This window comes from Mastomys coucha, unplaced genomic scaffold (genome assembly GCF_008632895.1).
Source record: "Mastomys coucha isolate ucsf_1 unplaced genomic scaffold, UCSF_Mcou_1 pScaffold9, whole genome shotgun sequence".
In the NCBI taxonomy this organism is placed as follows: Eukaryota; Metazoa; Chordata; class Mammalia; order Rodentia; family Muridae; genus Mastomys; species Mastomys coucha.
The window spans coordinates 16489694-16505432 of record NW_022196915.1 but is presented as its reverse complement, the minus strand read 5'-3'; the positions used below and the strand labels follow the sequence as shown (position 1 = coordinate 16505432).

General features: G+C 48.1%; 3 protein-coding genes across 11 annotated transcripts in view; 1 reads left to right on the top strand and 2 right to left on the bottom strand.

Moving 5' to 3' along the window:
• Chdh (choline dehydrogenase) overlaps positions 1 to 2713 on the bottom strand; it is a 29331-nt gene extending 26618 nt beyond the window's left edge. For 3 of the 7 annotated variants that reach the window (XM_031361261.1, XM_031361266.1, XM_031361267.1), the window contains exon 1: positions 2458 to 2713. The gene's annotated coding sequence lies outside the window, so the exon portion shown is untranslated. Of the gene's footprint in view, positions 1 to 1280; positions 1450 to 2440 lie in introns of all 7 variants that reach the window. The other 4 variants (XM_031361264.1, XM_031361265.1, XM_031361260.1 and 1 more) reach the window with 2 other exon arrangements.
• Positions 2714 to 2818: 105 nt separating this feature from the next.
• Positions 2819 to 15221, top strand: Il17rb (interleukin 17 receptor B). Of its 2 annotated transcripts, none has more exons than XM_031361533.1 (11): positions 2819 to 2977; positions 4971 to 4995; positions 5707 to 5847; positions 7194 to 7321; positions 7850 to 7976; positions 9089 to 9136; positions 10448 to 10590; positions 10913 to 10978; positions 11942 to 12041; positions 13196 to 13291; positions 14173 to 15221. In XM_031361533.1, exons 1-11 carry the CDS (start codon positions 2918 to 2920, stop codon positions 14736 to 14738), a joined length of 1500 nt encoding a protein of 499 aa, XP_031217393.1. In that variant the 5' UTR covers positions 2819 to 2917; the 3' UTR covers positions 14739 to 15221. The 2 variants fall into 2 exon arrangements, with proteins under 2 accessions (XP_031217393.1, XP_031217394.1); XM_031361534.1 differs by lacking the exon at positions 2819 to 2977 and adding an exon at positions 3093 to 3188 and having other exon boundaries at positions 14173 to 14860.
• The window catches only part of Actr8 (actin related protein 8), a 28736-nt gene continuing 18520 nt past the window's right edge, over positions 5524 to 15739 (bottom strand). Inside the window, exon 14 of one of the 2 annotated variants that reach the window (XM_031361530.1) lies at positions 5524 to 6418. The gene's annotated coding sequence lies outside the window, so the exon portion shown is untranslated. The remainder of the gene's footprint in view (positions 6419 to 15739) is intronic. The other variant, XM_031361532.1, reaches the window with a different exon arrangement.

Below are 15739 nucleotides of genomic sequence, written 5' to 3'. Positions count from 1 at the left end.
CATCTTCCAGGCTCTGGACCATACTGCGAACTTCTCCTACATTGATGGAAGAAATCCAAAGCAATCTCCCCAGGTGTACAGGCTTAGGCATGGCCTTGGGGGAAGGCATGTGCCAATTTAGTCATTCGTTCTGGGATTTAATGAGCAGCCTCGAGTCCCTGGGCATGAAGGCTTGCCGTGCCAGGTGGCTCTTGTAGCCTGGCAGACAGAATGAATGACTGACTACAGGCAGCATGTGGAGAGCCTGAAGACTGCTTCCTTCAGATTCCAAACACTATGGCTCGCTCATTTAGTTGTACAGGAAAGGAAACTGAGACACTGAGGAGAGCCGTGGCTTGCCATACATCCAGGAGAAGCAGCTAAGCCTTCTTTACTAATGTGGCCCTGCCTCTGGTGACCAGGCTTAGGCATCTAAGCAGTGGGGTCCACTCTACCTGGTCATCTTAGAAGCCGAATGTTCAATCGACTCGGATCATTGTGGGGTAAGGAGGGCACTTGTGGCAGGCATTCCTTTTTTTTTTTTTTTTTTTTTGAGAGAGGGTTTCTCTGTGTAGCCCTGGCTGTCCTGGAACTCACTCTGTAGACCAGGCTGGCCTCGAACTCAGAAATCTGCCTGTCTCTGCCTCCCAAGTGCTGGGATTAAAGGCGTGTGCCACCACCGCCCGGCTAAAAATTCCTGAAGACAGGCAGATAGAGCCTCTTCGCCCAGATATAACCCCATCTGTAGGTTCAGGGCCTTGCTTACATTTCCTTCTGCTGCCCAAGGGCCACAAGTACACGCCGCTGACCCAGAGTCAGGCCGGTGTCATCTCTAAGCCTGTCATCACTGGCCTTGGGGGTGGGCTGGGGGCACTTCTCAGGCTGTCCTGGCATCCTTGCCTGGATATTCTCCCATATCTTCCACTCCTTCCTACCCAATCTCCTTTGGCACCAGATTCTTCTCCAGGAAAAGGAACCCAGCTAGCTGCCCTGACCCATTTCTCAAAACAAGCCAATGCAGTACCCAGTTCTTTATGTTTGTCCCACCTCCCCTTGCCAAGGTCAGGTGAGATCGCTCCAGTTTCTGTGTGCAGTGACATCAAGAACTTTTCTGCTTGCTCTTACCCGCCTTTCTGCCTCAGGGGCTGAGATGTGGCTGACTCGAAGACCTGTCCCTAGGCCTGACCTCTCTATCCCTACAGTCCCAAAGTCCTTGCCTTTTGCCCTGAGCAGACCACAGCAGGGAGTGTTCTGCCAGAGCAGCTCTAAGCCGGCCCAGGGATTGGTGCTCAGCTACTCACTGCATGAACACGTTGTTGGCAATCAGTTGCGACTCGCTGGGCTGAGAGGGAGTGCCCCTCTACTTGCTCTGAACAGCCCCACACGTTGTTTTTCAAAACTGAAGACTGATTGCCATCTAAACATCTGCCGGGTTCCTCAGCCCCATGGGACAAAGTTCTCAGGCGGAATCTGGAAAACAAGGCCATCTCCGCTTCGCTTTTGCATCAGGGCAGGCGTTCTGGCCTTGCATGTTGCTGTCACAGTGCTCAGCTTCATGCCAAGAGCCCGTACCTTTGCACCCTGGTAGCTTGCAAGTGTTTACCATTCCGAAAGGCTGCTATGAAAGCTTATTGTTCCCTGAGCAGCTCACTGGGGAGGGCCCAGGATGGCCCAGTCCCAGGCTAGGGTGGGGCTGCAACCTCCCATTTGGCAGGGAATCAGAACAATTTTTTCAGGAAACTATTCTTGCAACCCCACAGAGGTAAGGATTGGGCCTTATTGGCCTTTTCCAGGTGAATCAAAACCGGAACCTTCGCCTGAGTCTCACTGATGAATTTAGTCTGTATCCGAGTAGGGCTTCAGCAAACACAGCTGCTTGACTCCACCCAACCTCTCAGCAGGGACAAGCAGGACTTCTGCCGGAGGGCTCCCTCCAAGTCCACTGTCTTTAAGTCTGGTAATCCCAGCTCTGCTACCCATATAGGAAGGTCTGGAGCAGCAGAATTCCAGGCTCTGTAGCCATTTTTCTGATGCCAAAGGATACTGAGCTATCCCCCTCTCAAGCCATTTCATCTCAAAAAGATAGGTCCCAGAATTAAGGTCTGAGAGGTGGTGGAGAGTCCGGCAGATCTCATTCAGGCAGCAGCAGCAGCACTGCCAAATATCAGAACCTCAGCTCGGAACCCACAGTGCTGAGACACCAGCTTCGGGACCCCAGATGTAACCGCCAGAACTCATTCTATAGAAATACACTTAACCAGAAAACCTGAGAGACCAGGGGTGGAGATCCCTATCACTATTACCTTGTAACTGTAAGTTCCTGTCACTGGTCGCTGGTTCCCTCAAAGAAGCCCAGAAGGTTTCAGTCCCTCCCCCTTTTCTTTCTGCGACTCTTTCTGGGTAAAGGAGGCTTCAGGTCCTCCCGACCCACCCAGCCTAGGACGCGAAGCTCGCTACTCACCCGGGACAGCTTCGTACCTGGGCCGGGACGGGTCGGTAGCCGAAGGACAGGAGCCAGGAGCGGCAGTGGCCGCGGATCCTCGCCCGCTGTGCTTTAACTGGCGGCCCCGTAGTGTCGCGTGCTTCCCTCGGGTCGGGCCGGGCCGGGCTGCTCCGTCGGGCTCCAGGCACCGGCGCGATCGCCCCACCTGGCCTGCGACGCACACCTGTGCGCGGGGCTCGACACGTACCACGCCCGCTGGAGCTTCTGTCCTTCCCGGCCCGAGTCGTTCGCACCCCGCCCACTCCCGCGAGCCCCGCGGGCGACAAGGCGGCCACTTTACTGTTCCTGGGACGAGGCCAGCGCCCGCCCCGACTAGGGCAGGGCGGTATTGTGGGAGGCGGATCCCGGAGAGCGGCCGCGGGTGCCTGGATAAGAGGACCCTGGACCTCCCGCCCCAGCTCCGCGTGCTGGTGGCCGGTGGCCGGTGGCAGGGCCATGTTGCTAGTGCTGCTGAGCTTGGCTGCAATGTGCAGGAGCGCCCTGCCTCGAGAGCCGGTAAGCATCCCTCTCTGCCGTGGGCACCCTTTCCCTCGGTTTCCATCCTTTTAGCTGAACCTTGACAAGCGACAAGCGCATGAAGACCTACCAGCTCAACTGTCGAGGAAATTGTCCATGAACCACCCTCAGAAAGGGGCCAGATTTGCACCCCAGAGATAACTGCAATGGGTCTTGAACTCACACCATCCGTCTATTCCCATACTGGAAGGTATCTGCTGTCAGACTGTTTCCCGGGGGTGTGAGGTTTAGAACTGTCATAGATGCCACCCTGGGCATTCGGGTTCATCTAGTCTTAGTATTCTCCTCAAAAAAAAAGGGGGGGGGTGGGTAGGATGGGGGGTGGTACTCATCTCACACAAGGTATGCCTCGTCTCCCGGTTCATGATGACAAACAAGACAGTATTGCTTTCATCTGTGCTGCCCACCTATCGGGTCAACAGACAGCCTGCATCTGTCTGTTTGCTTGCTTTTCCTTTCTGTCTAGGGCCATGTTGACTCCTGAAGGTAGCTTTCCTTTCTTCTCCAGTCCCCACGAATGAAAGAATCTTTCTCGTTATTCAAGAGGAAAAAGCTCATCCTCAACAAGGCATTTAGATGCAATCCCTGCCCTGATCACACAGCAGTAAGGCATCCTTGATGACTGGAAAGTCAAAGCTTGTTTATGGTGTCCTAAAGCCAGCAGCCGCTGTCCTTGCCCTCTCTGTGCAAAAGAAAAACTCTCCTGGGGGCAACTGTGAGGAAAATTGAATGAACTCTACTAAGTGTAGAGCTGTCGCCTGGCTTTTCCTACACACCTTGTCTTGCTTACCATTCAGCTAGATCTTGGTTCCTACTAGGTCGCTCATTTGTTTAATAAGAGAATGTTATAAAGCAAAGGACAACGGATGACTTCATCCAAACCAAATTTGTTCCATCAAAACCTCTGCTTCTTGCTTTCACCAAGGTTTTGGAAATGAAAGGGCTGAGATCCTTGAGTCCCTTGGGTTTGTCACATTGTGTCTTACCACTGAAGATTACTGACAACTAAAATAAATGTTTTAGGCTCAATATACTAACTATTTCCAAACCATACTATTTTTGTTGGGTTTTTTGTTTGTTTGTTTGTTTTGAGACAGGGTTTCTCTGTAGCCCTGGCTGGCCTTGAACTCAGAAATCCACCTGCTGCTGCCTTCCACGTGCTGGGATTAAAGGCGTGTGCCACTACTGCCCGGCTACTATTCATTTTTTTTTTTTTTAAATGTAATCTTCAAAGGGTTTAGTACTGGCCTTTCATAGACACTAGTTTTAGTTTTTTGAAAGCTAAAGTTAATGAAATCACAGTTTCACACCTCCCCACCCCCGGTTTTCTAAGCTGAGTCCTAGAGCAGAAAAGAAGTATACTATGAGCCTGATTGGGGCCGGGGTAGGTTCTGTGGGCTGCAGTCATTGCTACCTGCTTTCTTTTCCTCTTTGCATAGCCAATCCTTAACTTGGAGAAATTAATAAATATTACATTGTCCTGAAAACCAACAGTTAAGCATTATATAGTAAAAGGGGCCTCACAGTGGCCCTCAGTAATCTGAGGCAGGGAAAGAAAGCATGCATGAGGCCTACCTGGTCTTCAAGTGAGTGAGCAGCCACCAGGAAATCAGACATACCAATGGTCCATCACAGTTACAGTGGGGCAGCATAATTCCCCTCAAGTTGTAAAGTGCAATCAAACTAGCTCTTTTCTTTTAAAAAATTTAAAGAATTTTATTTTTAATTGTGTGTGTGTGTGCTCTTGTGCAAACTCCCTCAGAAACCAGAGACACTGAATTCTGGAGCTGGAGTTACAGGCAGTTGTACCATCTGCTGAACCATCTCTCCAGCTCCCAGCTCATCTTTTCTTTGAAAACTTGTCACTTGTATATGCATCTAAGGAAAAAGATGGTGTTTTGCCTAATTAGGTTAAGTAAGCATTGTGGTTTACTGGTTTCAACATGACATTTGGTTTCTCTCTTTCCTGCAGACAATTCAGTGTGGCTCTGAGACAGGTGGGTGCATTAGAGAACTGGCAAGGTCATAGGAGACCAGGCACAGTGTGGTGCGTTGCCTTGTTAACTAACAGGAGTGAGGTCCTCAAGACAGAATTTGGGGAGTGAGGATTTGTTTGCAATGGGCTGGCCTCCCAGTGAATTAGCATACAGCCCGGAGCAGGACTCACCATGCTAAGTGGGAAGCAGTTCCTGCCACCCCACGGAGGGACAGAGATTAGGGTGCGAGGGGCGACACCACTGTTGGGAGCAGGCAGCCAGTGTTTTACACATAGGTACCCGACATGGTGGCCTCTGAAGAATGGGTGGGTTTGCCCAAGAATGTGACTGGGGAGGGTGAGCTGGAAGGTGCAGTGGCAGCAAAAGTGGGGGGCTGAGAAAGAGCTGTCACAGTGTGGGCTAGCTGGCTGGAGTCCTGGGGGAGGCTTGCAGAAAGGGGGACTGGCGTTAGTAAACGTGTCAAACACACACACACACACACACACACACACACACACACACACACACACACACACGCACGCTGTGTAGTTTGGGACCACAAAGCTGAGATTTACTCGGTTGCATAAACCTGCCAGCATCCAGTAGTTTGGCTTTTCTTAGCAGAAGTGAGTTGTGAACGGGTGATGAAACACAAGAGATCATTTGGAGGAAGTAACTTCTGAGTGCGCCAGAAACAGGAGTGTCACATGAAGTCCCTTTGCCTCCTTCCAGGGCCATCTCCAGAGTGGATGGTCCAACACACACTCACTCCAGGGGACTTGAGGAACCTCCAAGTGGAACTTGTCAAGACAAGTGTGGCAACAGAGGAATTTTCAATTTTGATGAACATAAGCTGGACACTCCGGGCAGACGGTGGGTTTGCACCAGTCATAGACACCCCAACATGGGCATATACTGTCCTAGGATGTGTGGAGTAGCATGCACAGGACCAAGCACAAAGGAATCACAAAGTGGATACTTTGGAACTCGATACAGTGATGGGAATTCTGTGCATGTGTGCGTGTGTGTGTGTGTGTGTGTGTGTAACAATATGGATGTCACAAACACAAAATAAGTGGTTTGACGTCAGGATGGGGTTTGGGAGCTACTCTGGCTTGGAAGTGATTTAAAGCACAGGCAGCAGTAGGCCAGGGGAGTTCTTGGCTGGGTATGTAAGTGTGTAAAGTCACTGACTAGCGAAGGCTTTCCTCAGCCATACTTCATGGAAGAGATGATTTCCCCTCATTTTAGGTAAAGCTCTGCTTAGGTTACTTTCCTACTTCTCAAATGACATCATGAAAGTCCCGGTGTTTTCTCCAGATTTTGTTGAGAGCAACATGCAAGCTCCTTACACGAGCCAATCATGGAAGCTTGATGATGATGCTTGTGGTTTCCATTTGCCAAAGTTAAACTTGGTTTAGTCAAGAGTCCATTTGCTCAGCACCTGGGAAACCGAAACAGGAGATTGTTACAAGTTGGAGGCCAATCTGGGCTATATACTAGTTCCAGTACAGCCTGGGCTACCTTGTCTCAGGGAGGTTGTGGAAAGAGCCAGGAGAAGGGTCTTTTGACCAGGGAAAACAAGTCAGCGATAGGCTTCGTGTTTTTCAGAGTAGAAGGAGAGGCAGCAGGAATATCACAAGATACTCCTGTGAGATGCTACAATAGGCTTTGGCCCCACACCAAGCAGGCTGAGGTCTTTGGTCAATGCTGTTATGGACTTTAAAGGGAACTTGGCAATATAGGGATGGAGGAACAGACATGAGAAAGTATGGTCTGTAAGGACATAGGATGGTCAAAACAGGCACGGTCAGGTAATGATGCTTAGAGGGTCTTTGTAAAAAATCCCTAGGCCTAAAAGAAGTACCCATATGCATGCACTGAAAGACACACCCTAGGATATATGCAGATGCCAAGCAGTCTGCTTAGACCAGGGCAGATGCATCACCAACCACAGGCACTTTGTACAAGGCCAGCCTAGGAGCAGCAGAGGTCTTGGGTTTTGGAATCTGAATTTGTACCTTCGGCTGATGAGCTGTGCAAGTTCAGACAGAATTCCCCCTCACCCCCAGACTCCTAAAACCTCATTCACTCCAGTCTGCACACTGGGAACCACGGTTACACACCAGCCAAGACAAAGCATTTACACTACTGAGAATGTGTGAGCCACAGAAGCACAGTGCTAATGAAAGCAACCTCCCATTTAACTGTCTCTGCAGCCAGCATCCGCTTGTTGAAGGCCACCAAGATCTGCGTGAGTGGCAAAAACAACATGAATTCATATAGCTGTGTGAGGTGCAACTACACAGAGGCCTTCCAAAGCCAGACCAGACCTTCCGGCGGCAAAGCAAGTACTTCTAGGCTGTCCCTGACAGACAGACCCCTTGTGTGAGGAAAAGCCTGATGATGCACAGCAGAGCAAAATGCCTGGCTCCAAACTCTACTTGTCTGCTCAGTGCCTGAGCAAGGCAACATCTATGAGACTCAATGCCCAACAAAGTGAGGGGAGTTGAACTTAAATTATATCCTGGCTCTAAAATGCCACACCTTTTTGATTCTGAGATATATCAGTAGATTGAGCTGGGCCAATATAAGCTGGAGCATAGAGATGCTCCATTAAATGACAAATGAAAAGGGGGGCAAGGGCTCTCAAGTCCTACAAGGAAGAGAGAGCAATTCCTTTAAGTTGTCCAGACCTTCCCACATGCATTATGGCATGATCCCCCACTAGCACACACACACACACACACACACACACACACACACACACACACACACACACACTACGTAAATGTGAAAACATTTACAGATGAAAATGGCCCCCACACAGCGGCTCAGCTCTTATACTGTATAGATGCCTTGCTTTGCTTTGCAGTGGACATTCTCCTACGTGGGTTTTCCTGTGGAGCTGAGCACACTCTATCTCATCAGCGCCCATAACATCCCCAATGCTAATATGAATGAGGACAGCCCTTCTTTGTCTGTGAACTTCACCTCGCCAGGTAAACTTCCTCACCATTTTGGTTCTGTCTTAACTATTTCACCTATGTTACGGCATGTGGTTTGGTGCAACAAGCCTTGGGAACCCGTTGAAGCTGTCAGCTTTCTCCTCTGTGGACACAGTACTAAGCAGTCCTCACTTAGTTGTTAGGTAAATGTGGGAAATCATGTTCCTGGGTGCCAGGCAGGACGCAGAATGTATCATCTATCTATTGTGTATACATCGCACACAGCGATGGTGAAACTGCAACTCTGGTCCTTTGCAGTTGGTGCCTTGTGCCATTCAGGGTGGCTTTGATGTCATACCACTTACTGTATGGTACTTTTTAGCTTCCTGATTATACCAAAGCTCACTGTTATTTTTTTGGGGGGGTGCCCCCCTTTTTTAAGTGAGTTTTATTTGGGGATGGTTTTTGAAAAGTTGCAAAAGTAGCATGTCTCCATGCAGCTCTCGGTTCCAGTCCCGCTGGTCGTTGGCATCTTGTTTTCAGGGTGCACTTGTGAAAACAAGGAAGTAACATTGGCATATTTTCAGCAGCTAAACACCAGGCTCTATGGATTTCAGCTGCTTTCCCATTACAACTTCCTACTGTTCCAGAGGCACTTGGTCATTATGCCACACCAGGCTCTGGCCTCGCTTTTTCACAAACTTGTTAAGCATTATCTAGATTGTTTCCAATCTGAATTTATCTGATGCTTGCTTCATATGTAGGCCAGGGATATGATGAGGCTTGGGTATGAATCCCACAGAAGGCATTGAACTCTTCTCATTATGTCCTATCTGGGGTGTGTGACATTGTTGGTGAGGGTCGTGCCTACTAGGCATCTGGGTAACCACCACCTGGAGCTTCATGTCTGGAAAAGGCAGAACCTATATGTATTATCAGCTCTCACTTTTGTTTCCAAGTCACCTCCTGGAGACTGTTTTGATAGAGGTTGTACTTAAGATTACTTAAAGCTTCCATGGGAGAATGATTTCCTGCTTAACAGTGAAATGTTAAGTGCCCTGTTTAGATTCTCATATCTAAAGTGTGTGTGTGTGTGTACACTGGGAAATGGGTTCTAATACAGATAGCTTTTACTCAAATGTAACAACTTTCCTTCACATTCCCAGGCTGCCTAAACCATGTAATGAAATATAAAAAGCAGTGCATTGAGGCGGGTAAGTAGATGTAGCATTGTGATTCTGTCACTTGGAGATACTCCTGCCTGGGGCCCATGAAGCTTCATCTATCCTCAGACTGATAAATAATTGAGAGGTAGAGATGCAAGTTCTCTAAGTCATTCAGCGAAGCAGCTGCTGGAGCAGCTCTGGGCTGAGCAGTTAGCTATCCAGACTGGGGTAGGCTCTTAGGTTTACACAGTACAGCAACAGCTACAGGAGATCACCCCTGTCCCTGTGCTGAACTAACACTTTATCCCAAATCCCACTTAAAAGCAGAGCCCATGGAAAGCTGTTTAGTGACTGGAGGAGAGCTCCATTAGCCTTTACACCTGCTCACCACAACTGACCTGTGGCCAGTGGAGGCTCTGGGTACCTTCTGTTTGGATTAACAAAGAGCGTGAGAGTTTGTCCAAGTAAGGCCCCAGTTGCCTTCTCAAAAGATTCCCTTCACTATGTAGGCTCTTAGAACTTCCTTTCAATCATGAAGGAGCCTTTTTTTTTTGGATAGTCAGTCCCTCATTCCAGCTTCTAAGGATGAGTATAAACTTCAGAGCAGTATAGCCTTGTAATGCCGATAAAGTGAGTGATACTAGGTGTATGTTGGGGGGGGGGGAATCTTTCCTCCCACCAACAGAGCACTATAAAAGAATGGAGCTGTGAGGGGGTGTGAAGTCCAGGACCTGGAATCAGCTCTCCAATTCACTTCTAGAACCAGTTCCCAAAACAGTTCCTTCTGTAGGGAAGATAACCTGTGTTATTATATATATAGATGTTCCTGGAAATCTGTCCAGTCTTATTTGCAAGTCATACGAGTGAGACAACGAACTTTCTGATAGTTGATCTGCCAGGGATTCCTGTAAGCTGTGTGCATTTCCTTCCTTCTTTGTATCCAGTAAGGCTGGAAGTGTGTCTTTGTAAGTCCTGAGTTTCTGTGTACTTCCTTCATATTTTGGTACACACCTCCTACCTCCTAAACTGAGGCTCTTCCTCCCAGCCTAGAAAGAAAATAGTGGTCCTTGCCCTCTCACCTCAAAATGTAGGGTGAGCACTGAACCCAGTCATAGACTGAGATCTGTACCTACCTACCTCTACCAGCTCAAGGAAGCTATTTGTAGCAAAGCAGCAGCATTGGGGGTAGTCCCTAAACTTTCTTGGACATCAGATACTTTGGATTCTGGGAACAGTGTCAGAAGATATATGGGTCCCTGTCTCTTGGGTGTGTGCTTAAGGATGTAGATTTGTTTCTGTAAAGTCCCCATGGGGACTCAGATAAGGGAGGAGTTACCAGAGTACTCTCTCAACTTGCAGGAAGCCTGTGGGACCCAAACATCACTGCTTGTAAAAAGAATGAGAAGATGGTTGAAGTGAATTTTACAACCAATCCCCTTGGAAACAGATACATGGTTCTCATTCAACGGGACACGATATTGGGGTTCTCTAGAGTGCTGGAGGTACTCCCTTATCACCACCCCACTCTCAATCTCTAGCTTCAGTATCTTGAAGGGAAGTACAGACATTTTAGGATCCTCTGAATAGGTTCCAAGAGAGCTGTAGTTAACTGTAGTCCAAGAACACTAGGCCTACCTTGATTAATGTAGCAGAAACAAGCCCCTGTAGGCCTGGGGACAAGGAGTCTAAAATCAATGAAAAGGCCGAAGTTCTAGCTTCTGAAGTGAGCCTTATTCAGAATCCATGCATCAGAAGTCAGTCAGTCAGAGTGGCTCCATCACGCTTGTGACTTAAAGCTCTGTCTGTCTCCCTTGTCTGCACCAGACTAAACTGACGAGGACCTCTGTAGCCATTCCGGTGAATGAGGAGAGCGAAGGTGCCATGGTTCTGGTGAGCTAAACAGTAGTCTGGGAAGGGAGGGACACTAGAGAAGTGGTGGCTCCACCATGGATGCTTTCTGTATGTGCATGTGTGGTGGGATACTAGGGACTAAACCCTAGAATGTCTTGAATTCTGGACAAGTATTCAACAGCTGATACAAATTAGCCTTCTGATGGTTCTTTTTAAGGATGCCAAGTCTCTCCCCAGTCAAGCAGTGATCAGGGACTCCTTATTGGTCTTTACAGTAGTGAGATCAGAAAGCTGACTCTGCAGCTAGAGCGTCTTTTGTTTGGACTGGTAGCTGTTGACCTTCCAAAGTGTTTTCATTTCTACTTACTAGCATGGATTCCAGGAGTAATGCTGAGACAGGACAGCCATATTATTTCCCCAAAGTGAAAAGTGAAGCTGCAAAGGTTTGAGGCTGGAAGGCTGGGGTGCAGATCAATGCCTGAACTTTGGAGAGCAACTGTTTGTCTTCTGGGGGCCTCGGATGGCCCAGGTAGAAACAGGAAGTCAGGTCCCTGTAGTTTACGACATGGGTATACAGGGGGCCACAGTACAACACAACCACACCCAAGTCAGTCTCCATTCCTTAGAACACCAAGTACTCAGAGTGAGCGAGACAGCAGCCCCCGGCACCACTGCTTGTTTCAGGAAGCTGTGGACTTTCCAAGTGCCAGGAAAATCACCTCCTGGCTGGGGGAGGATTTGGATGTTTACTGGGATGGAGTTGCCCTTTTAGAGTAGGAAAATACCACGTCAGTAGCAGGCACAAAGTTCAAGGGCATTGCAGGAGTTTTGGTCTTGGGTCATCAGATTGGATTTGTGGGCTACAAGTATACCCAAGCAGAAAACTGACTATGTCAAGAGGCGGAAGCAAAAAACAAAACAAAAACAAAAAAACAAAAAAGTGTGTGGGGGGGTGTTGTAAGTGGGACACTGGAGAACTTTCTGATTGCCCCTTCTCCTCAGCTGACCCCATATTTACAAACCTGCAACAATGACTGCATCCGACGCAAAGAGACAGTTGTGCTTTGCTTAGAGACAATTGCTCCCTTCCCTCCAGAAAACGGTAAGTACCTGTCATTACCACCGGATGGATGGTCAGAGAGGCTCAGGAAGCACAAGGCCCCTTTCATACGTAACAAGTTATGCTGTGTCCGTGAGAGGAGCATTTAGAGGTCCCTGCCTGTGTGCCCAGAACTGCTGTGACAGACTATGCTGCCCCAGAGAGCTCATGGCCAAGTAAGAAAGGCTTGTTTGACATGAAGGCACTCTTTTTTTCAAAAGCAGGGTAAACAAAAGGGGGGGAAAAGAGTGCACAGGAGTTGTTCTAAGTGCCCGTGGCTATGGAATGAGAATCAAGGACTGATGTGAGCAGCACTGGGCCTGTGAGGGAATATGCACTACAAGACATCCTGATTCTCTCGGAATCTTATTTGGTTAACAAATCAGGAACACTGGCACCAAAAGACACCTCCCTGGTGCCTGAGAGCATGTTCTGGAAAATGTCTCTGGATTTAGAGACGCCTCAGTTCTTGTTATGGACAAAGTGTTCTGAACCTAGCCCATGGGTGGGGCCAAAAGACCAGAATCAGCCAGACAAGCTTTTGATAATTACCCCAGAACCCTGACTTCTATGTGGGCACACCAGTGTGTGTTTATATGTGTGTGTGTGTGCATCATGTATGTAAGTTCATCCTGAGGATCAAAAATTCTTCAAACAACAAAACCCCAGCATTCAAACTCTAGTTGCCACAGTGCAAATGTGTGTGCACTTGAGGAGTAGAAGCCTAAGTTTAGAGAATGGCTCCAATTCCTGCTGAGAATCCAGGTAGAGCCCTGGTGAGTTACTCAGTGGCTACAATCACTTGCTACAAATGTTTTACAACCTGGGTTGGATCTCTCCTGGAACCCATGGTCAAAGGAAAGAGCACATATCCTAAAGTTGTCCCTGCCTTCCACACATACGCTGAGTGCCTGTGTTCATAAACACCACACTAATATTTCTGTTGTTATTCTTGTGAGCCAAGTCAGTCATGGCTGAGCCATCTCTCCAGCCTATAGTAATACATTCTTTTTTGGAAGAGACCTGGATATCAGCAAAGAACCCTTAATCAGCAGACACCCTGTAAAGATCTTCTAGCCCTTGGTTTGAAAGGTCTGAACTTTCAAGGAGAGTAAAAGAATCCATTTACAAAAGGGTGACTGAGCTGTTTCCCGCAGACAGAAGCATGCTGGGAGGCTGGCTGCCTCTCCTCCTGGTGCTGCTGGTGGCTGCGTGGGTGCTGGCAGTTGGGATCTACCTATTGCGGAGGCAAGGTAAGGGTGGTCAGTTTCTGAATGCCCTCTAATGAGATCCTCCCCATCTGCACGCGTAGAAAAAGAAACCTCGCTAGATGTGGCAGCATAAACCTGCACTCTCAGCCCTTGAGGGGAAGAGGAGGCAGGGCTTCAAGATCATCATCAATTACTGTTCAAGGCTATCCTGAGCTACGTGAGGATCTGTCTCAAAAAACCAGAAAGGTGCTCTTAGTGTACTCTGTGAGTTATTCCTATATCATGGGAGAAGATTAACTCCATCCTTTTAAGCTAAGGAAGCCACATGAGCTTTCACCTCCAGAATATTTGCATCTAGAGGATGCTGTTGGTGCCATGTTGCTACAGGGTTACAGTAGCTTTCTACACAGTCTTGCTGTGGAGCACAGTGTGGGGCTAAACTTCATAGAGGAATAAGAACTATACCACAGGGAGAAATTGTTCAAATGACTGTTGACCCAACTTCTAAAATGACGGGTAGAGGTCATATCTGTGTCACAGTACAGAAGTTTTAGCAGCCTGCTTCAAACACTGTGTCCTCAAACCTCAACAGCTGCTGAGTTTATCTGAAAAGAACAGGGCTTGACAATGAAGGCTGACTTACTGGTAGGGACTTAGAAATACATCTTTTAAAATGCTATTAAGATTGAAGCATCAGTGTTTCAGGTATTCAGAAGGACTATCAAGGACTTTTTCTTCTGTCAGGAACAATGCTCTGACCCTGATCCTGGCTGATACTGTCTGGCTGGGACCAGTTAGCAGTGATGTTTTAGTCTACATAAGAGTCTCCTGTCTGGTGGGGATCCTTTAGTAGTGATGTTTTAGATTACTATAAAGGCCTGCTATTTGCTGCAGTTAACAGAGTCCTCCCCTCCCATCCCCAGGAAGGAGCACGAAGACATCCTTTCCTATTCCCACCATGCTCCTGCCCCTCGTTAAGGTCCTGGTGGTTTACCCTTCTGAGATATGCTTCCACCACACAGTCTGTCGCTTCACTGACTTTCTTCAAAACTACTGCAGAAGTGAGGTCATCCTTGAAAAATGGCAGAAAAAGAAAATCGCTGAGATGGGGCCGGTGCAGTGGCTTACCACTCAGAAGCAAGAGGCAGATAAAGTGGTCTTCCTTCTTCCCAGTGACGTCCCAACCCTTTGTGACAGTGCTTGTGGCCACAATGAGGGCAGCACCAGGGAGAACTCTCAGGATCTGTTCCCTCTTGCCTTTAACCTCTTCTGTAGCGATTTCAGCAGCCAGACACATCTGCACAAATACCTGGTAGTCTATCTTGGGGGAGCAGGCCTCAAAGGTGACTATACTGCCCTGAGTGTCTGCCCCCAGTATCATTTCATGAAGGATGCCACAGCTTTCCACACAGAACTTCTCAAGGCTACGCAAAGCATGACAATGAAGAAACGGTCACAAGCCTGCCATGGTAGCTGTTCACCCTTGTAGTCCATCCAGGAGAAGAGAGACCGGGAAGCCTTCCAGTGACAAATGCTTTGTGATGACCCTGAAATGTACTGTAGAGGCAGTGTGGAGGTAGTGCTATGTATAAAACTTGCTTTAAAACTGGAGTTTGCAGAGTCAGAACCTGAGCACACATGCCTGAGGCTAGTCGTTAGCTGGCTTTACGGGGACAATACAGTTACAGACATTAATGAGTGGAACTTAAATTTGCAAATAGACCCAAAGCTGGGTAATGATTATCACTGAAAACTACGCACTCTGGCCATAAGGTAACAAGGCATTTCCTGGTCAGGTGTCTGTCTTGCACTGCCCGTGCTCTATGCTGCACGTAGACTGTTTAGTCCTGTGACATTTTAATCTATTAATGAATAATCCATTTGGGAGGCTCTCACTAATGCTGTAGCTTCCTAAGGAAAAAAAAAAAACAAAACAAAAACCTATCACACACAGCAGCTGGACACTGCCTGACCAGATGATCCAGTGTATGTGTAACCACTGTACTGCTTGCTATCTGTACAGTGTTCTCCCTTGCCAAACTTTAGGACAGGTAACCTTTACTTTTTATCTTTCAAGTGCTAGGAGCTGAGCCCAGGGTATTATACACGCTAGAGAAAGCTCTAACTCTGAAATCCATCCCAATCCCTTACAGGTGACTTTTTAAGTGAATATAAAAACACATCACCAGCTGGATGTGGTGGCGCATACCTTTAATCCCAGCACTCAAGCAGAAGAGGCAGGAGGGCCTGTGAGTCTGAGGCCAGCCAGAGATGAGGCTCTGTCCCAAACAAACATGTTACCTATAAACCTAGTGTCTGCTTTCGTCCAGTTACCTGGATGAAATAGTCCACTAGCGAAGTTCCCAGAGTTCTTGTTTATTATATAACATTTCCTGTTTAAGTCAAAACTAATTCTTCAAGTGAGGGGCTGGTGAGATGGCTCAGCGGTTAAGAACACTGACAACTTCCCCAGAGGTCCTGAGTTCAAGT